At 46.7% G+C, this 26,669-nt stretch overlaps 2 protein-coding genes across 5 annotated transcripts in view; one reads left to right on the top strand and one right to left on the bottom strand.

Moving 5' to 3' along the window:
- Window positions 1-288: 288 nt before the first annotated feature.
- On the top strand, window positions 289-25,880 carry EGLN1 (egl-9 family hypoxia inducible factor 1). 3 transcript variants are annotated; one of them, XM_036354858.1, is made up of 5 exons: window positions 297-1,617; window positions 20,067-20,186; window positions 20,887-21,023; window positions 24,019-24,086; window positions 25,114-25,880. In XM_036354858.1, the coding sequence occupies exons 1-5, from the start codon at window positions 712-714 to the stop codon at window positions 25,176-25,178; spliced, it is 1,296 nt and encodes a 431-aa protein (XP_036210751.1). In that variant the 5' UTR covers window positions 297-711; the 3' UTR covers window positions 25,179-25,880. The 3 variants fall into 3 exon arrangements, with proteins under 3 accessions (XP_036210753.1, XP_036210752.1, XP_036210751.1); XM_036354860.1 differs by lacking the exon at window positions 20,887-21,023 and having other exon boundaries at window positions 289-1,617; XM_036354859.1 differs by lacking the exon at window positions 24,019-24,086 and having other exon boundaries at window positions 294-1,617.
- The window catches only part of SPRTN (SprT-like N-terminal domain), a 36,552-nt gene continuing 16,879 nt past the window's right edge, over window positions 6,997-26,669 (bottom strand). Inside the window, exons 5-6 of one of the 2 annotated variants that reach the window (XM_036354857.1) lie at window positions 24,884-25,107; window positions 6,997-7,634 (exon numbers count right to left, since the gene is read on the bottom strand). In XM_036354857.1, coding sequence (XP_036210750.1) covers window positions 24,926-25,107 — 182 coding nt within the window. In that variant the 3' untranslated portion in view covers window positions 6,997-7,634; window positions 24,884-24,925. Of the gene's footprint in view, window positions 7,635-21,021; window positions 25,108-26,669 lie in introns of those variants that run through there. The other variant, XM_036354856.1, reaches the window with a different exon arrangement.

Genomic DNA, 26,669 nt, shown 5'->3' with positions numbered 1-26,669 from the left:
GCGTCCGGAGAGCGCCTACAACACACCGGAGGGTTAAACAAACCGCAGCCATACCGGCCCTCCCGGCCAGCGCTGGCCCAGCAGGTGGACCGTCCCGGTCGCTGGCGCCGCAGCTGCGCAGTGACCCCAACCTCCCACGCCCCGCCCCGCCCCTCGGTGTCTGTGCGCATGCCCGGGGCGTAGCCGGCGAGGGGCGTGGCCCTGCGCGGGGCCGCACGCAGGCCCAGCGCGTGTGCGCGACTCCGCCCCTAGCCCCGCCCCCTGCACGCCCCGCCCCCGCCCTCGCGCGCCGCCCGCCCGGGTCGCGGCGGGGCCGTGGTGTACGTGCCGAGCGCGCAGAGCGAGTGGCGCCCGCACGCCCTGCGCTCCTCCACAGGCCGGCCGGGCGCCCGGGACGCGGAGGCGGCGGCGGCGGCCAAGGAGGCCGGTCTCGCGCTCCCGAGCGGAGGTCGCCGTTCGCCGCGCAGGCCGCGTTCCCTCCGCCCACCCGCCCGCGGGGCGATGCGGCGCTGAGACGCGGCAGCCGGCGCTCCGAGGTTCCGACCCGAGGACGAGGAAGCAGCCGGGCCGAGGGCGGGGAGCCGGCCTGCCCGAGGCGAGGGGCGGCGGGTGCATGGCGCAGTGACGGGCCCTGCCGCTCCGCCCGCTCTCCGGCCTCGGGCGAGGCCGTCCGGCCGCCACCCCTCCAGCTCGGCCGCCGCCGCCGCCGCCATGGCCAATGACAGCGGCGGGCCCGGCGGGCTGAGCCAGAGCGAGCGAGACCGGCAGTACTGCGAGCTGTGCGGGAAGATGGAGAACCTGCTGCGCTGCAGCCGCTGCCGCAGCTCCTTCTACTGCAGCAAAGAGCACCAGCGCCAGGACTGGAAGAAGCACAAGCTCGTGTGCCAGAGCGGCGAGGGCGCCCCGGGCCCCGGCCCCGGCCCCGCGGCCGCCCCGCTCCCGCCCCCCGGCCCCGCGCCGGCCCCCGCCGCGCCGCCGCCCAGGGCCGCTGGGGCCCGGCGGGCCAGGAAGACGGCGCCGCGCAGGAACAGCGCCGCCGCCGCCGGGGACGCGGCCAAGGCGAAGGCCCAGCCCGCGGCGGCCGCGTCCCCGCCTCGCGCGGCGCCGGGCGGCCAGGGCCAGGGCCGGGCGGCGGCGGCGGCGGCCGACGCGGAGTCGGCGAAAGAGGAGCCGCTGGTCCGCGCGTCGCTGCTGCAGGAGAAGGCGAACCTGTACCCGCCGAGCAACACGCCGGGCGAGGGGCTGAGCCAGGCGGGCGGCCTGCGGCCCAACGGGCAGACGAAGCCGCTGCCCGCGCAGAAGCTGGCGCTCGAGTACATCGTGCCCTGCATGAACAAGCACGGCATCTGCGTGGTGGACGACTTCCTGGGCAAGGAGACCGGGCAGCAGGTGGGCGAGGAGGTGCGCGCCCTGCACGACACGGGCAAGTTCACGGACGGCCAGCTGGTCAGCCAGAAGAGCGACTCGTCCAAGGACATCCGGGGCGACCAGATCACCTGGATCGAGGGCAAGGAGCCCGGCTGCGAGACCATCGGGCTGCTCATGAGCCGCATGGACGACCTGATCCGCCACTGTAACGGGAAGCTGGGCAACTACAAAATCAATGGGCGGACGAAAGTAAGTGTGCGCCGGCCTCGCCCCTGGGCCGCGTCCGCGAGGGGCATGGAGTCTCTCCATCGGAAAGGATCTCCTGGGGGCAGAACCCCGATAAGAGGAAGGCTGGAGGCCGGTCTGTAGGTGTTGACCTAGGGAGCCCCTTTCTTTCGTGTGTCCCGCCCCCCCCACCCACCCCCGGTTTTCCACCTTCTGCCCGTTGGCGAACTTCCGTCCAGTTGCATAGTTTTCTGGCTGAAGGTAGGCTCGCCCCTTTAACTTCTGCCTTCTCTCCCTCTTGCATCGCAATGCACGGTTAGTTCCAACCTCATTGGAGTGTTAGCCGCCCATTGGGGTGGGGAGGGAGGGGGGGCGGGAATTAAAGTACTGCTCCGGGCAAGTGCATGCATTCGCTCCTCCATTCTCTGGTTTTGGAACCAGCCACTCGTCAGATACCGACCTGCAGGGCGGCACGCGGCGCTGAGTTAGGAATCTGCACAAAAAGATCCATGTAAAATGAGCGTGCGGTCAGACTCCTCACTCAGAGTTAGGCTGCTCCCCTCCCTCTCCCCCTTCTCCCCCTCCCCCTCCCCGTGTCCCTCCTGTTTTGAATCCCACGACATAAGGGGGGAAAGCAGTGTTTCCGTTTCCAGACCTCTCGGTGTAGGTAGGTTACATTTTTAGCACAGGTTTCCTTTATGTGCTTTGTTGAGCCCTTGGTTGAAAAAGAACTGTTTTGTAGCTTCCTGGGGGAAAAAACAAACAAACAAAAACAAAAACAGCCCACATATGGAATCGAGCAGGAGTGAGGGCCCATCCCAACATCTCAGTTCGGTGACATTTGTTTGCTCTTTACTATTGCAGTTTCCCCCCCGCAGATTCCTCAGTTCCTACCCACTGACCCCGCCTGCCTCCTCGGTTTGGTAAACAATGGAGCCATCCTTAAGAACCTCTTGCAGTCCTTCTGCATTTTCCTTCCCAGGTCTTAATATTTCCTTTGTATCCAGGTTCACTCCAGGCCACCCTGCGCCACCCTCCTTCATCCATCTCTGTCTGATTTTGTAAGTGCCGAGGGCTTATCTTAGGAGATCATCACACCGGTAGGTGTTTGTAGGAACACGCTGACTCTTCCTGGTCCTTCTTTGTGTGGGTCAGACCATCTATTTTGATAATCCATGTGGATGACTCTCAGACAGCATGGGCAGCTAAGGAAGTTCTAAACCTGGGGATTTTGCTGAGGGAACTACAGTGGGAAGTGATTTACGTATTGGGGCTTCATTGCTGGGTGAAGGCACGTCTCAATATGTTGTCTCAAAAAAAAAAAAAATGAACAGTTGCTTAATATTAAACTGCAAGAAAAAAAGGGGGCTTGATTCAACCTTAACCTTGGTTGTTAATCAGCTTTTCATTGATAGATTTTTAAATGACTTTGTGGTGGATTAAATGTGAGTGTATCATGAACCCTAGAGCAGGACAGGCACTAGCTTGAGGGGATATTAATACAGCTCTTTAAGACTGACCGAGTATATTGTTGAGGCATAAGCTTCAGGTGAAGCCTTGAGGAAGAGGATGTCTAAGACCTTCCGCGGTTAATTTAGGCTCAGCCCTCTCCTCTCCTACTTTACTGTTCACCTTGTCCTCCTGGAGGGAGAGAGCAGCCTCTCAGGGCAGTGGCTGCTTCTGCAGAGGCGGTTAGCAAATAGCCATCTCCGTCCCACATGTCCCGGTGTGAAGGCAGCAGTAGCTTCGGCTTTAAATGATTTGACTACACGTGTGTGAGAAAGGACTAACTGAAGGCAGGATGGACTTTAAACTCTTTAGATTTGATCTTACGCTCAGGATCTAGAAATGATTTTAGGGAATCCCTTTCATTGTACTTCTTGGCTGAGAGACTTTTTGCCAAACACCCACATTTAATGATGTGATTTAACTATTCCTAAAAAATCGAAAGATATGAGAGAATGGGAAGGCAGTCAGATTGCCAGTCGTCATACCATCGTGAGCAACCATGGTGTGCTAGGCACCAGATTAATTTTAATGCAGGCATGATTATGATCATCTTAATCCTAATTTACATCTGAGGATATTTTAGCTCAGACTTGCCCAAAGCCTACACTTAGGATAACCTGCAGGATTCATACTTGGGTCCTTCAAATATCAAGCTACATGCTTTTTAAAAAAACGACACTGCACATAGATAGGGTATTAGATGGAAAAATGTAGATTATTAGCATACCACTGAAACTAAGATTTTATACACATTTTGTTGATAGTGAATGAATAGCATTAGCCTTGTATGTGAATAATTGTATGTTGCCATTGGACTATATAAACTTTCGATTAGGTGAATATACAATGTTTATTTAGGATAGTGGCTAAAAAACCACTGTAAAAACCCACCTCAATCATGTTCATTTCAGTATAGTAACTTGAGAGAGGCAGAACTTTATCTACAACATTATAGTGATTTGAAAAGTTACTTGCCCCAATGTGTAATATTTTTCTGATAATTTTCACAGCAACTCTATGAAATAGGCAGATCATTGTGGTATTATTTCTGTTCATAGATAAAAAAAAAAAAGTGAGCCCCAGGAAAATTAGGTCATGTGTTACAAGAAATTCATGCAGCATACCAGGACTTAAATTCAGGTTTCTGAACAAGAATCTGATGTTTTCTCTCATTTACATTATTCTGTATGGCCTTTGTGTGTGTCAGGGCCTGATAATCACGTGATGTGTGATTGGCTGTGGCTCGTTCAGTGAAGGCTTTGATTTCCCCCAAGTTTCTCCTTCGGACATGCTTATCTGGCCACAGTTTGTCCAGCTACTTTGAAAGAGGAACTACAAGGGAAGGATGAAGTCATACAGAAGAAAAATGGGAACCCAGATGTAACACCTCCTATACTATATACTTTCTGTGATCCTTTTGGGGGGATTTCACACACACACACCCCTTGCCCTTTGATCCTTGATCCTGTCTTGCACCCTTTCTTCCATCAAGAAGACTTGTAACGATGTCCAGTAGGGTGTAGTCGTGGCCTGCTCATTTGGGAAGAGGAGTGTCCCTCAGAAATCATAGGTGCCCTTACCTGGGGCACAGGAAGAAGAGGAATGCTGAAGACTAAGGATCATGGGAAAGTGTCAAACTATTATTCAGTTGGAGATTCTTAGCCATTCTAAAGGGAAAAAAATTGTTAAGATAAAAATGCTAAAATCATATACATATTGTTAGAATTTTATCCAAAACTTACTCTGTTCAGTTCAAATGTACGTTAAGAAAAGGAGTGAAATTTTTAAAAAAGGAGTGGGTTAGGTTGAGACCAACAAGTAGCAGATTATATTCCTGAGATTATTTCACTTAGTACTGCAGTTAATTACTTAGCTTCGGCTGATCATAGCTTTTAGAGCGAAGAACAGGATGAGAAAAATTCTGTTACGATTAAGGTAACCAGGAGAACCAAGATGGCGGCATAGGTTAACGCCGGAGTTTGCTGCTTTGAACAACTACTTCAAAAGTGAAACCAAAAAACAGAAGGGACATCACCCAGAACCACAGGTACGCTGGCTGAGTGGAAGTCCTACAACTAGGAGGAAAGAGAAACGCATACAGACACTCAGAGGAGGCGCAGTGCTGAAGTCAAATTCTGAGGTGCGGAGTGCGCGGAGCGGGCTGGCGGCGGAGGGCGCGGTTGGCGTTTTCAATCGGGAGGGAGTCGCAGACTCTGAGCTCCAGATCCGGGCGAGTCTTTAGGGACCCAGACTCAAACGGGAGAAGCGGGACTGTCTGGCTTCGGTCAGAGCGAGTGCAGCTTTCTCTCTGAGCTTTGCAGCGGGTGCTGGGACTCAGAGAGGCAGAGCCCCTGGGGACAGGACTGAGAGCCGCCATAACTGCTCTCTCCGGCCCACCCTGTTGATCCTGTGCGACCCGCCCCGCCCAAGCCCTGCACAGAGGCTTTTGCCGGATAGCCTCAGGCAAAGGCTAGATTAGCACCTCCCTAGAGGACAGAAGTTCTCTCACTGCTGACACAGCTGATTCTCATAGCCACTTGGCCTGGAGGTCAAACCCTCCCTGGAATTAGCTACAACAATCAAGATTTAACTATAAGACTGCGAACAAAGACCACTAGGGGGTGCACCAAGGAAGCATAACAAAATGCGGAGACAAAGAAACAGGACAAAATTGTCAATGGAAGATATAGAGTTCAGAACCACACTTTTAAGGTCTCTCAAGAACTGTTTAGAAGCCGCCGATAAACTTAATGAGATCTACAAGAAAACTAGTAAGACCCTCGATCTTATATTGGGGAACCAACTAGAAATTAAGCATACACGGACTGAAATAACGAATATTATACAGATTCCCGACAGCAGACCAGAGGAGCGCAAGAATCAAGTCAATGATTTGAAATGCGAGGAAGCAAAAAACACCCAACTGGAAAAGCAAAATGAAAAAAGAATCCAAAAATGCGAGCATAGTGTAAGGAGCCTCTGGGACAGCTTCAAGCGTACCAACATCAGAATTATAGGGGTGCCAGAAGATGAGAGAGAGCAAGATATTGAAAACCTATTTGAAGAAATAATGACAGAAAACTTCCCCCACCTGGTGAAAGAAATGGACTTACAGGTCCAAGAAGCGCGGAGAACCCCAAACAAAAGGAATCCAAAGAGGACCACACCAAGACACATCATAATTAAAATGCCAAGAGCAAAAGATAAAGAGAGAATCTTAAAAACAGCAAGAGAAAGAAACTCAGTTACCTACAAGGGAATACCCATACGACTGTCAGCTGATTTCTCAACAGAAACTTTGCAGGCCAGAAGGGAGTGGCAAGAAATATTCAAAGTGATGAATACCAAGAACCTACAACCAAGATTACTTTATCCAGCAAAGCTATCATTCAGAATTGAAGGTCAGATAAAGAGCTTCACAGATAAGGAAAAGCTAAAGGAGTTCATCACCACCAAACCAGGATTATATGAAATGCTGAAAGGTATCCTTTAAGAAGAGGAAGAGGAAGAAAAAGGTAAAGATACAAATTATGAACAACAAATATGCATCTATCAACAAGTGAATCTAAGAATCAAGTGAATAAATAATCTGATGAACAGAATGAACTGTTGATTATAATAGAATCAGGGACATAGAAAGGGAATGGACTGACTATTCCTGGGTGGGGAAAGGGGTGTGGGAGATGCGGGAAGAGACTGGACAAAAATCGTGCACCTATGGATGAGGACAGTGGGTGGGGAGTGAGGGCGGAGGGTGGGGCGGGAACTGGGATGAGGGGAGTTATGGGGGGAAAGAAAAGAGGAACAAATGTAATAATCTGAACAATAAAGACTTAAATAAAATAAAAAAAAAAAAAAAAAAAAAGAAAAATTCTGTTACTTTATCACTACTGTAGGGGTGGTGGTGACAGTCCTCAGATGTCACAAACAAAACTTCTCGGTCTACTCCTGCCGCGTTTTCGATGCTCTTGGCATCCAGCACTTACAAATTGAAACAGTTTTTTAATGTTTTGATAGCTATCTCATAATTCAAGATCCAAGTCAGTTATTCTGAATGCAGAAAGGCTGAAAATATTGATACTTCAATGATTTTTATTTAGTGCTTTAAAATTGAAGACATACATGTGGACTGAAAGAGTAGCCTGAATAGTAAGTAGGCTGTGAATGAACCAAGTTCAACTTTAAAGGACAACATTTTGTGTAGTGAATTGGCTTACATGTAGTTTATGGATAAGGTAACACCTTTCATTCTAAAGAATTTTATTTTAGATTAAAAGGGTGTTTCTTGTGTGGTGTGTTTGTGTGTGTTTTGGGGGCATGTTTATAACCCTTGACTTACCTATTACCTAATACGCCACAAAAATACCCTGCAAAACCTTAGTCACAGGAGGGCATCGAAACGCAGCTGGGCAGTGGACTTGGGGCTGCTGTTAGATCCGGTGGAATCCTGGACCTGCCGCTGCTTCTGTGTCCTTGAGCCAGTTGCTTCATCTTCCCGGGCCTGCCTCTGCCTCTCAGCCTGCTGTGAGTTCCTAGATGGAAAAGCACTTTTTAAATCGTAAGGACTAATGCAAAACGGTTAGCTCTTACTCTTTCCATTTAAATTTTTTTATTTTTCTGATTCTTTTAAGAGTTCTGTGCTTTTCCTATCTTTCTCCCTCTTATAAACTGGAGGGAAAAGACTTAGAATTATTACCCATTTTTGACCTAACCACTTCACACACACACACACACACACACACTTTTTTTAAACAGGCAATAATTCCCAGAGGGGTTAAGTGACTGACTTGTTCAAGGTCATGGAGCTGGTTAGTGACAGAACTGACTGACGTTTGATTTAGTTCATTCTCATATTTAACTTTATGCTGCAGCTCATGTAAAAATTACTTATTTCCACTTCACTAATTTGGATGTATTTTATGCCGTTTTTTGAGGATTCTGAACATTTACGACTTCCTTTTCCTGCTTCCATTTACCCTTGTCATTCTACACTTTGGTTTATTTGACATTCTTTCCAGTTTAAATATTCTTCCTGTAGATAATTCCTCCCCAATTTCCCTAGATGTTCCGATGAAAAAGCCATTTTCCCTGAAACAGGCCTGGCCTCCTTGTTTCCTGCGCCTTTCTGCTGTGTTTCTGATTTCCATGTTCGTTCTCTGCTCTCCTTCCCCTGTGTTCCTCTGCCAGCCTTGACCTCTACGGCTGTTCATCTCCACCATGTTTTCCGATGCCCGCTCCTTTCTGGTCTGCCTTCGGATGGATGGTATCAGCTTAGTTGTTTTTCATGTTTTGCTTGAGGCCTTTCACACGCCACCGAATGTTCCAGTCTCCCTTTCATTGGAGCACATTCTCACACAGTTTCCGTGGGTGCATTTTACTACCTGCTTGCCTTCTACCTCCTTTTCCACTCTGCCCTTGTTTCTGCACTGGAAACATTGTTCACTCTAGGATGACATTTAGATCATTTATTGAGCCATATTCATAGCTAGCTTATCTTTGACTCTGATTACAGCCAAAATCTTTCTGTTCTAAAAAAAATGAAAGAAACAAACAAAAACCTGATAGATGGTTAACCAGAGTCTTCCCTTACAATACTTTACTTCACGCCTGTGTTTTCTAGTCCAAACTCTGAACTGTTCTGCCACCTTTATTGGAATATTTGATACTTCATTATCACATTTTTCCAGAACCAAGTTGAAGCTTTATTTCTGAACTACTTGGATAGTATCTGTAGTCCCTGTTTGCTTATTAAAAATTTTCAAGTGTTGGGAATTCTTATTTTCCTTATTCATTGTCCCAAATTCTATTTCTTTACCAAAAGAAAATACTTATATTTTTGGTTGCTGCTTATTCTATTCTCTGAGTCCTGTTTGGTAAGCTTTTCATTCATTTATTCATTCAACAAATATGAAGTGAGTACCTTCTATGTATAAATACTGTTTTAGGAGCTAGGAATAACTGAACAACGGGAACAAAACGCCTCCTGTTCTCAAGGAGCTTAAATTCTCCTGGAGGTAGGTGAGGGGGTCATAACATTTGTTTAAGTAAATACAGGACAGATTAGGTGGTTAATGTTAAGACGGAAATAAACAAGTTAAGGGCCGGTACTCGGAGCAGTACCTGCGCGTGTGTGGACAGTTAGTTGGATTCTGGATGTATCTGAAAGTGGAGTCCGTGAGCTTTGCTGACGGACTACATGTGAGGAAGGAGAGAGAGGAGTCAGGAACAACACCAGGGCGTTCGGCTGGAGCAGCTGGAGGGAAACAGCTCTTCCCTTATCTTGCCCTGACTCTTCTGTCTTCTTCTCTCGCCCCCTTCTTCAGTTTCCATTTATAGCGGCGTGTCGATACTTATTCTCAGCCGGAGCCTGAACAGAACAGTCCTGTGCTCTTTTCCCACATTCCTTCACGTGGGCTGTGCTGCTGCTGCTGCTGCTGACCTTCCAGCCCCATGCTTTCTCCTCCAGAGGCAGATGGCTTCTTGGCACAGCGTGCCCTCGTCAGCTCTGCCACCGGGGCTGCCTGGGGATGACGGCAGGGAACCTTAGCACTCCTGGCGTTGACAACAAGAACATTCTCCCTCTCTCTCTCTCTCTCTCTCTCTCTCTCTCTCTCTCTGTCTCTGTCTCTGTCTCTGTCTCTGTCTCTCTTTAATATATTTTTATTGATTTCAGAGAGGAAGGGAGAGAGAGATAGAAACATCCATGATGAGGGAGAATCACTGACAGGCCGCCTCCTGCACCCCCCCCCCCCCCCCCCACATTGCTGGTTTTCTGTGCTAATTGTGAGCCACTTGAGGGTAGGACCGTGGTCCAATTCTGAATCTTTCCTCCTCACGTCGGGGCCTGCCGCCTCTATTGCCTATTTTCAGTTTGTTACATCTCACCGTTCTCCTTTCAAGCCCCAGCTACCTCCCCTAGCTCCTATCTACCTAGCTGCCTGTTCTAACAGTTTGATTCCTATTTATACTCTCAGCTGCTTAGGCCCACTCTGACCTGTTACTGATCTTTGAAATACAACCGCTAGTTCAGCCAGACTGGTTTCTTCCCGATTGCTCCCCTTCTCACTCCTGCCCACACCTCTGTGAGTTGTTTGACTCCAGCCGTTCAAACCTCATACGTTCTTTAGGATCGAGCTTGCGTCCCATTCCCAACTCTCTCCCTCAACTTTGACCTCCATTGAGCCCTCTTTTCTTGAGACGTTATATACCTTTTCCTCCGGAAGTAACTCCTGGAGCTGTTGGATGCGATTCTGTCTCATCATGTCAAACACCTTGGCTGCTCTTGTGCCTTGTTACTTGTGTTCACACTAGTGAGCGCCTCAGCCAACCTGCCTGCACCTCACCTCTGCTTCCCCTGCTTCCAGTCCAGTTTCTAAAACTACGGCGAGACCTTTTGAAAGTCTATGTGGGTCTTTGTCCTATTGCGGTCAACTCGACGGTGCTGTTTCTAGTCCCTGTTTTCCTGATAAAAATAACCCAGGCCAACACGGCCTACACTATTTTTAACTCCAGATACTGGGAGAAAGGTCTGCTCTGAAGGTGAAATGAAGTTTTACACCATTGCCTGGGCCCAGTCTCAGTTGGTCAGGTTACAGCGTGTGGTAGAATTCTGCCTGTCCGTGAATCTTGAAGGGCTAGGACCTGCACGTCTTACCGCCCTTACCCCCCACCAGTGGTGTGGGCACGCGTCACTTCAAAACAAAGAAACACAATGGATGACCCAGCAGAGAGAAGCCCGTGGCCAGCAAACGGACGCAGAGCTCAGTATTGCTACCATGTGATTGATGTGCAGAGGAAAACATTTCAAGAGCAAAATTTTAAGCTTCTAAAATTATCATAGAATCATAGTTTTGATTTGGCTTTAGAACAAGAATTTTTTCAAATTTTCAAATAATATTAAAGGAGGTTTAAGAGCTATGTTTAACAAAAGAGCACATGGGTTAATCAAGACCAGAACTATTTCTTTTTTGTTTGTTTGTTTTTAAGCCAGTCAAGTTTAGCAGTGGGGGGTTAGTGATACTAACTTTAGGTAAGTTCTGGTAACCCACTGCCATCGGACCAGCCCAGAACTATTTCTTATGATCACGAAACCTTTGGCTTTAACCACATTCAAGTGTTTAATCAACTTCATGGAAACAGTTGACTTAACTGTTTAAAGAGGGCACTGGTGGTGCTGATCATGGAAACTGGCCAGCATAGAGGTCATTTGAAATTGGTCTTGAAATACATACATACATACATACATACATACATACATACATACATACATATTTGTGCTTATAAAGGATTTCTCATGACAATTTTGCTTAATTTTTATATTTAAAATGTTTTCATTCTCTTAATACAGTTTTTTAGTTGGTAAAGGAAGTAGCCTGAGATTTAGTATTTACCACAAATTATTTATGTACAGAGAATGGTTGTAGTTTATAGTGGTTACAACCTAGAGTATTTTGGAATCAAATTTCTTGAATAAAGAAAATTTGGCTAAAAATTATGTATGATAATAGATAGCATCCCTTCCCAAAAGCTTACAAGTTTTTCCAAGGTAATTATGGTCGTGTTGTTTGTTTTGCTGTGGGCCCATTTCGGAATCTGATGGAAGCTATATACCTTCTCACCCTAAAAATGAACATACAGGCAAAATTTTGCTTATAATTAAACCCATCCATAGTCCCTATATTAAGAATCCCTGTTCTAAGAAGAGTTCTAAAGAACAAACAAAACAAAAAACATTTTTAAGCATTTCATGCCTGGCTATGGGAGAGCGAGGGTCTGTGTTTACTCTGTTGCTGTTCTTGGCCCCTGTCTATGGAATTATGCTTTGCCTCTCCCTGCCCCCCTTTGTAGTTGTCAACTTAAGTCATAGACTAGTGGTACACATGTGCACACACTGAAAGATGTTTGCCTTCTACGGTCTGGCTATAAAATGAAACAGAGTTAAGTGGTAAGTACCAGGATGGAAACCATGACCTCAGTGAGAACGTCTTCCCTGGGAGCATATGGTTCCAGGCACATCTGCTGTGTTTGTGCAATTTTCTTATAAAAGACTGACAGCCTTTATCTCCAATGGTTAATACAGGATTGGAATTCTTTCCCTCTTGCCTCTACCCCAGTGGTTCTCAACCTTCCTAATGCCGCGACCCTTTAATACAGTCCTCATGTTGTGGTGACCCCCAACCATAAAATTATTTTCGTGGCTACTCCATAACTGTAATGTTGCTACTGTTATGAATCGCCATGTAAATATCTGATAGGCAGGATGTATTTTCATTGTTACAAATTGAACATCATTAAAGCATAGTGATGAATCACAAAAACAATATGTAATTATAGATGTGTTTTCCGATGGTCTTAGGCGACCCCTGTGAAAGGGTCGTTCAACCCCCAAAGGGGTCTTGACCCACAGGTTGAGAACCACTTCTCTACCCCTTCACAGTGTCCTGTTCCCTGCTCCTGTTCATGTGTCTTGTCTTGTTTTTGTACTTGTTACTGGCAGTAAGATTAATCTGAGTTTTTAAAAAATGAAAACTTTATAGTACACGAGGGCTGGGGTGGAGGAATACTTTCAACAAAAGTGAAACTAGAGTTCATATCGGTTGGTTTTGTTTATATTATAAATAATTTCTGTAATTGTTTGATCGGAGGCATCTCTTGGTAGTGCAGGTAGGAAGTGTCTCTAAAGTACGGAAGAGCAATTTGTTCCCGTGGCTAGTTCTCAGGAACGGCCTGGTGTTGCATAGTAACTGTAAGGTTTTCTCTCATGCACATTTCCTCTAACGATTCTTGCAGGTGTTCTTTATCCTGGAAATCTCTCGGGAAGGGAGAGCAGCAAGGGGGCAGGTGACTGGACAGGAATGGGAGCAGGGCCTGCTGGCGCTGCTCTGGGTTCTAGTTACCTGGGAAGTCACTCAGCACCTCTCCAGTCTCTCCAGCTATGAAATTGGGATAATGCTGACCTAATTAATAGAAGCAATGTTGAGTAATTGATTATTATAAGAAGCCTTTAAAGAAGTGATTATATTTTTAGCTCTCAGCAGTGCCTTTTCAAAGTATTCAGACTTGGCCTCAGCTGCCTTAATTCTAAACCTTTGCTCGCATTCATTGTGTTGGTTAAAGTTCAGCTTAGATTCAGAATTCTTGACTTGTTTTTAATGAACCTTATTTTTAATGAAAACGCATCTGGTTTTGCTTGGGCAGTTGACACCTAGCCTTGGCTCTGTGCAAACAGAAACTGGTCAGTTTATAAGGGTCATGGATAATGAAGTGATTCAAACTGAGGGACCCCTTCATCAAAGGATCTTTCTCCCTTCACACCTTCCCCTTAGCAGAGTGAAGTCAAATGGCAATAAATATTTTATTAATAATCATTAATTTAATTATTTAAGGTACTTTTTAAGAATCAAAAACACCTAGATGTTAATTTTGATTATTTTAAAAAAATTTTAAAAAGTTTATTTGAGCTAAACCAATGACAAATGCCAGGAAGCAACATCTCAAATGCTCCTAGATGTTAATTTTAAAAGCTAGTCATGTGTACAAATAAGTTAGTATCTATGTGAAAGATTGGATCAAATCACATATAAATGAGCTTATTCTTACAGTTTTTATTGATGTAAACATAGATTAGATTGTTTTGTTGTAACTTGTTGCTATTATTTTTAAAAAATATATAGGAAGGGAGAGGGAGAGAGAGATGGAAACATTAGTAATGAGAGAGAATCATCGATTGGCTGCCTCCTGCACCTTCCCCCCCTACTGGGGTCGAGCCTGCAACCTGGGCATGTGCCCTGACCAGGAATTGAACTGTGACCTGGTTCATAGGTTGATGCTCAACCACTGAGCCATGCTGGTCGGGCGCTATTACTTATTTGATATTTCTTTTATCTACCATATAGTCTATAATAGGAGGCTTTTAAAACAAAATCCTAAAAGTTAATTCTTTCTTTCCTAAAACAATATGGGATGTTTGGGGGCTAGCTATCTTTCATTCATGCTTTGTAGCTTCTTTAACAATATCATCTTGTGGATATTATCAACTCAGAATTACTTTAGTGTCATCACTATTGAATTTGATTCATTTAATAATCCTATATAATAAAAGGCTAATATGCAAATTGACCGAATGGTGGAATGATTGGAGCTGCCTCTTGGTGGTCAGTGCACTCCCACAGGGGGAGCACTGCTCAGCCAGAAGCTGGGTTCAGGTGGCAGGAGCCTCTCCCGCCTCTGGGGCAGCGCTAAGGACCCCTCAGGGGATGTCCACCTGCTGGCTTAGGCCTGCTCCCTGGACCTAAGCCAACAGGCGGACATCCCCCGAGGGGTCCCTGTCTGTGAGAGGATGCAGGACGGGCTGAGGGACCCCCCCCAACCCCCAGTGCACTAATGTTGTGCACGGGGCCTCTAGTAAGCTAATATAACCAGAGAAAATTTTGGCAATAAAAATTTTTAAACCTCATAATTTCACTCCTAGGAATTTAATTTTAGGCATCAAGGATATGTACAATGGTAGAGCTTTAAAACTATTTTACAATATTATTTATAATAGCAAAAAGTTTTAAAAAACATTTTAAGGAGAAATCCTAAAAATGCTTGATAAGTTCTGTTTTATATGTTTATCATTTATAATTAGTCAAAAATCACTTACAATGAGTCAACTATTGACCAGTTGTCTGACCGTTTTCCTGTGACCAGGAAAGCAACAAAGCTAATGAGCTCTTATTCTCCATGACTTATTCCATGCGAATCTGTCCTTTGTTCTGTTCTTCTCTCCCCACTCTCTCTGCCTTGGCAATCTCTGGCAGCCCATGCTTCAGCCATCCCCTATGAAGATGGTTCCTAAATCGGCATCTCCAGCCATGGCCTCTTTTTGGAGTTCCAGACTCACATTATCAGCTGCGTTTTGAACACCTCCACCGGGATGGCCCACCAGCCTGGCAAACTCAGTATGTCCGAAAACTAAACTCCTCCCCCAAACCCGCTTTCCCGACTTCCAGACACAAACCCTCTCAGCCCCCTTTGATTCAGCCTGTCCCTTGCTCTGTCTGTGAAAGTGCTTGCCAAGTCCTTTCACTTCTCTCCTCCCCATTCCACTCTGCCCAAGGCCCCTCCTCGTATCAGAATGTCATTGCTTGGTCTGCTGAAGTTTTGTTCTCACTCGTCTTCTCCGTGGCATGTTCTTCCTGCCCCTTCCCCAATCCATTGCCTTCTTGTCATGCTCTGAAGCAGTTGAGATCATGTCGCTCCCCTGCCCAGAAAGCAATGGCTCCCCTCTGCCTGCAGCATCAGGGCCCCTCTTGGCTTTTCCGATTTCCCCCCTTTTCTCAAGAACTCTGTGCGTTAGCAAACCGAATATTCCTCCTCACCAGGTATGTTCTGTGTTTGCATTTAAAACTTCCTTATGTGGCCCACTCTGTTGGAAATGTCCTCTTGGCCAACTTTTATCTCCTTTTAAGCGTAGCTCAGACACTGCTTCCTCCATAAAGTCAGCCCTGAGCTGTCGCAATGCTCAGAAGGGCTTCCTCTGACGGCGCTGTTTCCTACTTGGATTGGAGTTGGTGGAGCAGGTCTGAAGCCTGGTCTCCGAGTGGCCCTGATGGCCCTGCGTGCACAGCGGCCGGCAAGAGGACTCCCTTTTCTGATCGCTGGGTCTCCTTTTCGGTGCTAGTTTCTTTTTGGCCAGGATACAGGCTTGACATTTTTACTTCTCAAAACATAGTCTGAGTTTATTTATGGTGAGATACGTTATTTATAACATTAAATTTAGCAAACGAGTCAAGAGATTTAAGTGCATATAGATTGCCCTTCCCCATTACCCCCCTGCAATATGCTAATTAATGCAATGAAAAAAATGTATAACTTCTTATAAAGTTTTTAATTGTACCTTTAGGAAGTGAGATTTACATAAACTACGCAGGTATAATTGAAATCTGAAGTTTAAAAATTTTCTTCTAGTAAATACCTACTTGCTCTCAGTCCAGTTCTTTCCATGACCTGTTTTCCCCCTTTTGAGCTAGATTTACATAAACGGCAGGTAGGCATGGGGGGGGGGGGCGGTGCTTTGGGAGTGAATGGGGACAGGTGTGAGCAGAGTTGGAAAAGACCTTAGGTAGTGCATCTGTACGTGGGAGAACTGAGCATCACGCATGACGTGTGTATCGCTTAGGAGTCACTTAGGACCCTGTGTTGCCAATTTCATCTGATCTCTTGGGTCAGACTAAACACAGCCTCACTGAGCCAGGAACTGAGTCAGAATCCAGGAGGCGATTCCACTCTGGATGCCTCACCTCTGCCCCTCGTCTCTGACCTTGACAAGCGTTTCTTCTCCTTGCAGTTCACTTTTCTACTGTCTCAAATGGTGAGATTGCGTCTGTCTACCTCATAGATTTCTTGTGAAGATCTTCTTACTAAATGTCAGCTCTCAACATTACAAAGGGCAGTGTAAGCCCAAGGCAATGTATTTTCATAGAATTTTCAGCTGGGAAACCATTTCCTCTTGTTCAGGGCAAACATAGTACATTGACAGCTCATACAAAGTTAGTTCTCTTAGCTTTGAATCAGTACTTTAAAATAATTTAGTTCAAAAGGGAAATTTTTTTTTTAAAAGTTTCCTGGTTCAACTTCATATGGAATGCACACCTTCCAAGGCCAGAAGCACATGTCTTCAGGTTCCAGAGAGGCATCCCAGACCTCTTCCTTCCTTTCATTCTCAGAGTAAAAGACAAATTTAGGGTTTTTTTTTAATCTTAAGAATGTCCTCAGTCATGTATATTTTCATATCAAAAAGGGAAAAATAGCATTTAATTGTTTTGCTTATGTATTGGCTTTTCCCAGTGGGAAACAGTTACAGTTGGTGTCTCAAAGGGATAGCAGATAGGAACCTCCCTCAGGATTCTATAGTGGGGGCTGCACTGTTTCCCTAGCAAAGGAGGCCCTTCGCGGCCTCTACCCCAGGCCCGGAGTGTGTGGTCCTGCTCGGGGAGGACCCAGGATAACTGGGCATCTCCTGGGCCCTAGCACATCTGAGGGGAGAGCCTTTCCTTTTTCTTGATGGACTGGGATCCATGTCCTTATCCTGAGGATGAGGCATCTGATGGACATCTCTTGGAATAATTGTGTCCTTTACAGGTGTGTCCTGGTGGTCCTTTCGGGCTAAAATACCGCAGGCTGGGGAACCTACCAACAGCAGAAATGTGTTACTGCTCCCAGTCCTGGAGGCTGGGAAGTCCGAGATCGGCCAGCCTGCTGGTCTCCCGGGAGGGCTGCCTTCCCGGGAGGGAGCTTTGCTGTGTCCTGGAGGACGGGGCAGGGCCCCTCCAGAGCGTACAAGCCACGCATCCCGTTCCTGCGCTTCCCGGAGGCCCTCCTGTAAATGCTCGGGTCTGCGGGCCTCAGGGCTGCACACAGGAGTCTGCGGTGCGGGAGGGGACACCACAGGCCACAAGTACACTTGTCTGTAAGAGTCATCTTTTGCACAAATCGTAGGATAGGGCAGCTGCCTTCTTAAAACTTCTCACTGTGGCTGTCCCCACTCAAGGACCAGAGGAGCTCACTGTCGGTTACCTTTTCCGTCCTGTTTCCTCTGCTTAATTCCAAGATTTCATCCTATGTCTATCAAATTCATTTCACTGTGAAAACACCTCGCTGCCGTTTAACTGCTTCCTGTCTGTTAGGCTCAGACTGTTGGCTTTTCTTCCCTTCGGTTTTTCAGACCTCATCTGCCCTTTAAAGATAAGCGTAGGTGTGCAGCTCCAAGCCTCGCCCTGTTGCTTTGTCCCCGCGAGTAGTTCCTTTTCCAGAATTTTCTCTCTCTGTGATTTGCTGAGCATTTGTATTGTGTGTGCCGGTGTTTTCTTTCGTTTCAGCTAAGTCCTTCCAGACGGACGCCATGCTACTCTTTTTGTCGTGTGTCCGTAAATGTTTTTAATGCTGCTAATGACTTCAGGTGCTCAAGCAGGTGAAATCACGTTTAGGAGTTATTACTCGCTTTACCAAGAGATTAAGAGAAAAGAAACGGAATTTACTAAAAATACTGTGAGTAAGAGTATGTGAGGGTCTTCTGCATACGCAATACAAACTACGCAAAAACGGCATCCTCAGAGTCTTTTTTACCCAAGTGTGGATAAGGTCCACCAGCACAACCAAACTACCAGTTAAGAAGTCGAGCATGAATATGACTTTCAAACTGGAAAAGCTATGCTACATTGAGGGAACTTTAAATTTTGACTGTCCAACCACAGCTCAGGATAACTTTGTTAACATATGGATTCTCGTTTAAACACACACAGTAGCCGCCAGATCTCATGCGGCTTCCAGAAGGGCCTTTAAAGTCGCCAGAACCCAGCGGGGACGTCCCAGCACGTGCAGGATCACTACATGGTTTCACCAGGTCATTCCCTGGCCACGCGGTCATTGGAAGGAGTTCATGACCCTTCCACATTTTTGCAGGTTTCCTACAAAATTCCTCTTCCCTCAGAACCTCCAGGAGCTTGGTTCTTTTCCGCCTCCAGTTTTTCTTGACAGTCTGGTTTTTCCGGGTGAGCGCGGGCTCTCCCTGTCCTCAGGCTCCCAGTCCGGGGCCTGGGGGCTGGTGCAGGGCCGGGGCCTGAGGGCCTGAGGGCTCCTCTGTGGTCTGGGACTCTTCTTCCTGCCGGAGCAGGACTGCGTGCTTCTCAGTGATGAAGAGGAAGGGCTCCTGTTGGCAGTCGCCAGCACGGAGCCCAGGCACCGGTGGGCTTCCGGTTGGCCGGTTCGCGTGGAGGTTTTCCATCTCATCCCTTGTCCGTCTAGTGCAGCTGCCCTTCCCAGAGCGGCATTGACAAGGAGATGCAGGGTCAGTGCAGGCCCTGTGAGCACTCACCCCCTTCTTCCTCCTCCTCCTCTGGCAGAGTCTGTATCACCAGAGCAGAACCAAGGGGACCAGGGCACACCAGATCAGGCTGCAGTGGTAGTGGCCACCTCAGATAACACATTCAGATGGGGGCCATTGAGCTATCACACGGGTTATAAGATTTACTTAACAATTGTTTAAAACTTCTCTTTCATTTGTTTATTTATTTATTTTTTTTTTTGAATATATTTTATTGATTTTTTACAGAGAGGAAGGGAGAGAGATAGAGAGTTAGAAACATCGATGAGAGAGAAACATCGATCAGCTGCCTCCTGCACATCCCCCACTGGGGATGTGCCCGCAACCCAGGTACATGCCCTTGACCGGAATCGAACCTGGGACCTTTCAGTCCGCAGGCCGACGCTCTATCCACTGAGCCAAACCGGTTTCGGCTATTTGTTTATTTTTTAAAAGTCTCAGTTGGCATTTAAATAAAGGAAACAGATAAATGCAGCCCCTCGTTGAAGGTCATTTCACTGCATTGCCCTCCAGTCGCCCCCAGTCTCCACCCCCATGTACCTCCATGTAGTACTCGGGCCTTAGAGAAAGCAGTTCAGGAGTGAATAATATTTCTGTTTTAGTAAACAGTTAACTCTATTCATTCAGTTACATAGCCTGGTGCTGAGAAACAGGAGTCACAGACCACCATTGCTCACCAGCGGACCTGGTGTTCTTTAAAATAGTGTCGACACAGTATCTTTGCCTCTTCTGGCCTTCAAAATGTGATTTTTTTTTATTAAAGAGAAGGATATATATATATATAAAAGCCTAAGCAACCGTTAGGACCGGTCAACCAAACGACTGGTAGACTGGTCGCTATGACATGCACTGACCACCAAGGGGCAGATGCCCAATGCAGGAGCTGCCCTCTGGTGGCCAGTGCACTCCCACAGCCAGCCGACTCCCGCGGCCCCCTGATTGGGACTGGGTGAGACAGCCCTATCCGCCGATTGCCAGCCAGCCCGAGGGATCCCAGTTTAAGTATAAGAGTAGTAAAAAACCAGAGATCTCTTTCATAAGCTGTTTTCTCCTTTAATTCACGCATGGACTTACAAAACCATCTTCATTACTACTGCAGGCCATGGTTGCTTGTTACCCAGGCAATGGGACGGGATATGTGCGTCATGTTGATAATCCCAACGGAGATGGAAGATGTGTGACATGTATATATTATCTTAATAAAGACTGGGACGCCAAGGTATGCAACTTCATTGAACATTCTTCTTTCTCACAGGCACTTACACTCCCCGTAGGTAGGACTGTCTTTAACACATGTGACAGTCAAACATTTCTTAGATTTGTTTCAGTCTGAGGTATTAGGCGTAGATTTTGTAAAATGAAACAAATACTAGTAACACATCTCAAAAAGTGGGTTCCTTTACTTTCAGATATTGACGTGTTCACCTAAAATTTAACTTTTATAAAAGTGTTTTATTAAAATACTAGAGGCCTGATGCATAAAGTTCGTGCAAGGGGCTCGGTCCTCACAGCCCCGGCTTCTTGTCCGGAAGGTCGTTCGGCTGTCCAGGCTAATTAGCACATCACCCTTTTTTATTACAGATTTCCCATGTGAACAACTGTAAACCTAGTTGTGCCCCACCCTATAAGTAAGAAATGTTTACTAATTTAAAACTTCATGTTAAGACTTTTGGATTCAGATAATACTCATCTGTTTTAGCCAGTATTTTCAAAAACCCTAAAACAGGAAATGATTTTTTTCTTGTATCAGTGCATTTACTTAGAATTTCAACTCACCTCCAAACCTTGTTAATTGAGATATATCTGTGAAGAATCCAGTTAAGAATTTTGAGTCACTGTAATGAACTCCCCTCTCCTCTTAAAGTTAATTTTATAGCATTCTTGGTTGTTCACACTTAGATATTTGACTCTTTTCCTAGGTAAGTGGAGGTATACTTCGAATTTTTCCAGAAGGCAAAGCCCAGTTTGCTGACATTGAACCCAAATTTGATAGACTGCTGTTTTTCTGGTCTGACCGCCGCAACCCTCATGAAGTACAACCAGCTTTTGCTACAAGGTAGTATTCCTTTAAGAAACAATTGTTAAGATGATGGCAGGACGGAGGGGTAGATAAGATAAACTGGAGTTTTCTAATGAGCGTTTTCATGTTCTTCAGTGACGTGTATTGTAATGCTTCGGTCATAACTTTGAATGTGAGTAATTTTACAAGATCTGTTCCCAGTTAGTGCTGCATGTGTCTCTGCACAGACGCTCCTTGTTCGGGGTAAAAGTGGACACGCGGGCCCTGTCCTCTTTCCAGCCCCATCTCCTTGTTTGTCCATCTCTTATCTCCTCACCCTCCTGTGATCTCGTGAGAGTAGAGTTGGCCCTTGACCAGTGTGTGGATAAAGGGGTACAGACTCCCAGGCAGTCAAAAATCCGTGTGTGACTTTTGACCCCCAAAACCCGTAACTGCTAATAGCTTACTGTTAACCAGAAGCCTTAGTGATAACAGAGTCCATTAGCGCATTGTATGTATCACATCCTGTATTCTTACAATAAAGTACGCCAGAGGAAAGAGAATGTTATTAAGGAAAATCACAAGGAAGATAATATATTACAGTACATTTGGAAAAAAACCTGCGTGTAGGTGGACCCATGCCATTCAAACCCGTGTTGTTCAGGGTCAGCTGCATTCACTTGGAATAGAAAGAACAGATAGAGAAGGAAAAGGGAGCTTTTCAAAAGGTGGGGAGGGGGGAAGAGAGAGAGATGATGTAGGGGAATACGCCAAGGAGAGAAACCAGAGGTGACCAGGGAGCAGAAGCGAAGAGAAAAAAGAATAGAGGAGAGAAAGGTGTCATGTGTGGGAGTTAAGGTTAGAAAAATAACCTTTAGCTTTAATCATAGCATCTCTTTCCACATTATATATATATTTTTAAACAAGGTTTAATATTCTATACTAGTATGCTGTTTAATGTATTTCTTAAATTCTTTTTTTTGCATTTATTGTGGCTCAATTGTTAAAACTTAAAGTGGAAGATGATACAGACATTGTTGTAAAAATAATCTTTGTAGAAAAATAGCACAATGTATTAAATACCTATTTTTTATTATCAAAAGGACTTTGAACATCATGATAGTGGATTACTGTCATGCAGTTGCTTGATATGGTGACAAGAGGCATACTCTGACACCGGAGAAGAGTAGGCTTTTTAAAAAAGACTTATTTTTACTGATTTCAGAGAGGGAGGGAGAGAAACATCAATGGTGAGAGAATCATTGATTGGCTGCCTCGTGCACGCCTCCTACTGGGGATCAAGCCTGTAACCCAGACATGTGTCCTGACTGGGAACTGAACCGTGACCTCCTGGTTCATAGGTCGACGCTCAACCACTGAGCCACACCAGCCAGGCCCAGCTGCTTCTTTAGAACTTTTCTGACCTAGAAACTGCTTCACAGACCTTCCTTCTTATGGAGTCCTGAGTGTGGTCTGTTTGTATCCTTTCTAGAGGAAGAGGTAATAGACATTTTCAGGTAGTAAGGGAGTAACTGCCAGGCGATACGGAGGGTAAGGGCCACAGGCGTCTGGAGGGGGACAGTGTGTGAGTTGGTGAGGAAGGTCCGTGTCCAGCAGAAAGACAAGCCCAGCTGGCCCGGGACGTCAGGAACAAGGACAGTGGTGTCCCTGAGGGGTTCCTACGGAGGCCGGGGGAGATGAGGGAGAAACAGATCCATGTGGTGGCTTACCAGTGTTTGCAGGTCAGGACTGAGGGCCAGAGAGGGGAGGTGATCCAGCATCTAGAACTGTGATGACTAAGAAACTCCAAGTTTGGGGCATGGGCGAAAGAGAGAGAAACCACATACCTGTGCCCGATTCCTCTTCCCAAGGCCTCTCGGGAAAATAGAAGAGTCTAGATGTTAAGAAAGGTGCGGGGAAGAGCAGAGGCTGGACTGCAGCCTCTGGTCTGTCCCTCACCGTCTGAGAGGTCCACGGGCCTCTGTTTCCCCAGGTGTCCAAACTCTCAGACTCTGCTCTGCCTTTGACTCTTCACTTCAAATATTTTACACCATTTAGCTCTGTCCCATGTACTGGCCCTTCATGCGATCGGTATTGCTTTCCCCCAGTGAATCCTGGCGGAATCTGCAAGGTGCTTTACCTGCCTGCTGTGTTCTCTTTTACAGAGAGGAAGGGAGAGGGATAGAGAGTTAGAAACATCGATGAGAGAGAAACATCGACCAGCTGCCTCCTGCACACCCCCCACTGGGGATGTGCCCGCAACCCAGGTACATGCCCTTGACTGGAATCGAACCTGGGACCCTTCAGTCCGCAGGCCAACGCTCTATCCACTGAGCCAAACCGGCTAGGGCCTGCTGTGTTCTCTTAAGGAGGTGACCGCAGCTCGCGGTCAGGACGTGTGTGTACATTTCCCCCATTTTTGGTACCAAAAGGGGTGACTGTGTACTGGATGGTATTTAATAAACCAGAGGTTCCTCATTTATTTGTGGGATAAATTCCCAATAAGTGAACATTTCAGAAAGATGACGTTTAGCTAAGCTGTATGTCTAAAGACAGTATAGCCGTTACGATAAAAGTCCTAAAAAACTCCTGGCATCATTGAAATCTCTCTTGGTGACTCGAGGTTATAAAATGGTGAGCATCCACCATGACTCTTCACGGTCATGCAGCGCTGTCCTTCCTGCCCCCGCAGAGCCGCAGCCCTGGGCCCTCTGCTGTTCTCTGCCCTCGGGCTCCTGCTGGGGAAGGTGCAGCAACTGTTCTTTACCCCTCCGTACCTGGGTGTCGGCTGTGGGCAGGCCGACCGTCATCATGTAGCTAAGGAGGCATCCAGGAGCCATAAAACTCCGCCCCGGGCGCCCCCGCAGCTGCGCCTGCCTCCCTGCTGAGCCCTTGAGCATCATGGAGGCCGGCTGAGTGGGGGTGACTCTGCTCATTAGCCCGGTAACTTTCCGACAGGCGTTGTTTTGACATGACACGTTCTATAGACATTGCGACAGCATGCCCCTTCCCCCGTGTGATCGTTCTTACCCTGTTCTAAATTCTCTTTTAGGTACGCAATAACTGTTTGGTATTTTGATGCAGATGAGAGAGCCCGAGCTAAAGTAAAATATCAAACAGGTAAACAGCATTTGGGGCCAGGGTGCACTGGAAGGACCATGCCCACGGTCCTTGTTTGGTCAGAGCCCTCGATTCCCTGATTCCAAAGAGGACTTCTCTTCAGTCAGCTGCAGTGTTTATCTTTCACCAAAAGAGTGGCCCAAAGAATAGGAACGTTTGGGGCACAGAAGCCTGAGAACATTACCACCCCAGCTGAGTTTCTGTGATTATCCTGCTCAGCCGTGAGCTGCCGAGCTCCGGTAACGGCCCCCGGGCTGCCCCTCCCGGGGCCCATAGAAGGGAGGTCACGTCTTTTCCTTTTTAAACGGACATGCTGTACCGAGTGCTCCAGGCCTCCATGGCTGACGTGGACGTGAAGAAAAATGGCACAAAGGAGAGGAGTGGAAACGCCAGCGTCAGGAACGCAGACAGGCGTGTGGAGTGGGCCTCTGCCATGGTGGCCGCAGGGCAGCACCCGTGTGCGAAGCCTGAGGGTCCTCAGGATGCCGGCCCTCCCCCCCTTAGGGCCTGTCTCCCAGAGCTGCCGGTCTTGGCTCCCATCTGACGGACGCTCACCTGTCCTTTCTCTAACCTCATATCTCCACAAGTCTGCCCAGCCTTCACGCTGCTGATGAACTAGCTGTGTTTTCATGAGCCTGTTAATCCCAGATCCTCCTTTTATGAAACTGTAAAGATTGGCTGTTCATAGGTTTTAAAGTCATCATTTTTGGAGAGCCAGCAGTGTGCGCGCTTTCAGTGATGCAGAACACACTACTCTTTTATAACCAGTTAATTACTTTTTAAATCAAAAGACAAACCTCTGTGTAGAGAACGTCTTTTCCCCTCGAAGGTTTGCTAGCTCAGAGTAACGCATTCATCACAGGACAGTGCCCAGCGTAGCTTTGGAAGTGAAGGTGTGAGCTTTCCGATGACGTATGTTTGCAGAGTTGAGACCTGTGCATGCCGTCAGGAACTCGGGGGGAAGCAGTGACAGCTGGCTGGTGCTTGATGAATGAATTGTTGTTGTTGTTGTTTGTTTTACCTGCAGGTGAAAAAGGTGTGAGGGTTGAACTAAATAAACCTTCTGATTCGATCAGTAAAGACGTCTTATAGAGAGACTGATCCAGCAACACCCTCCTTCACCTCCAGTGACTGTTGGCGCTTTGTTAACTTGTGACTCCAAATGAATGGGATAAAGGAAAATAGACAACCAGTTGGCATTTTAATAAGGAAACGGAAACAACCTTTTGGTGTTGCATCAGGAAGAAGATTTGACCGTGAGGCTTTGTACTGCATGACTGACTCCAAACCTGTGATTGCTGACGGAAGAATATAAGCTACCAGCTGAGCATGGTCTCCACCCCTGGACATGAATAAGTGCCCTAGGTAGCACTGTTTCATTCATACATTTGTCAGATCTGCCATCTAGCTGAGTTCATTTCATCTCTCCCTTTTTTATATAGTCAAGTTTGAATTTGAAGTAATTTTTGTATGATCAGGTACAATTTATCAAAACTGAATTGAGAAAAAATTACAGCATTGTCCCCCAAAATAGCATCAATCTATTTTTGTAAACCTCTTCGTACTATTAAATTTTGCCCTAAAAGACCTCTTATAATGATTTCTGCCAGTGACTGACAATTAATTTTCTTTTTACTTACAAGAAGGAGCACTTTAATTACCAGCTGAAAAATCGGATTTTTTGTAGTCCTGTCTTACACTAATTTGAACTCTTAAACATGGCTTCTGTTGTTTTTGTTGACATTGTTAATAATGAAACATAACAGTAAAACCATCACCATTTACTACCAATAACTTTTAGTTCTGAATGTTTTCTAAGAAAAAATACACAGCAAGGAAAATACAGGTTTATATTTTAAGTTCAATTTTTTTAAAAAAAGCTACAGTGACTGGCACTACGTGAACTCGAGGGTATCTTCAGCCTCAAGTTCCCAGGATAAAGGGCTTTCCTAAGCTCTCAGGTGTGTCCTATGGAGCAGCGGTCGCCAGCCTTTCAGACCTCAAGGACCACCAGGGTCCGCGGGCCACCCGTTGTCCACGCTGCTGTAGGTAGAAGAGCCCCTTCTAAGGCTTTTCCTTGGGCTTCCCATCGGTTGGTTGCATGTTGAGCTTTGCTATTACGTTTTCCTGTTCCTATAACACCCCCCCTCCCCCCGACCTGCAGGTCAGAACCTGGTTCCCGTTGGGTAGCCTCTAGGGGAGGCTGTGCTTCGAAACTGACTTGTCACAGAGGGGATGTTGGTGACACCTCAGGCTGCTGCTGAGGGGGTCCCCACCGTGAGGTTGGCTTCTTGATCAGCACCCAAAGGTGTGTGGCTCGCGTGGAAAATCAAAAGAGGAGAACAACAAGATCATTTCATGTTGTGTGAGTTTTCTTTTTTACTTTTCAGAAAAAGAGGGAATGTTCCGAAATCACACAAGGCCTCCCAGACTTGGCCACATAATGTATGGACCGGAACGGGTGTCCTAGGCAAAGCACACAGGGTGGCACCCGTATCCTGCACGCATTATGGGTGGAAGGCCCACTAAGGTTTCCTATCTCTGTCCTTGATCTTCTTGGGCAAAACAATGTGAGTGTACAGA

This window comes from Myotis myotis, unplaced genomic scaffold, assembly GCF_014108235.1.
Source record: "Myotis myotis isolate mMyoMyo1 unplaced genomic scaffold, mMyoMyo1.p scaffold_m19_p_21, whole genome shotgun sequence".
Taxonomy (NCBI): domain Eukaryota; kingdom Metazoa; phylum Chordata; class Mammalia; order Chiroptera; family Vespertilionidae; genus Myotis; species Myotis myotis.
This window is presented reverse-complemented; position numbering and strand designations above follow the sequence as displayed.

Coding starts and splice junctions, on each gene's coding strand:
- EGLN1 (XM_036354858.1), top strand. CDS start 712: ATGGCCAATGACAGCGGCGGGCCCGGCGGGCTGAGCCAGAGCGAGCGA. Junction 21,024..24,018: donor CAACCAGCTTTTGCTACAAG/GTAGTATTCCTT, acceptor ATTCTCTTTTAG/GTACGCAATAACTGTTTGGT. Junction 24,087..25,113: donor TAAAGTAAAATATCAAACAG/GTAAACAGCATT, acceptor TTTTACCTGCAG/GTGAAAAAGGTGTGAGGGTT.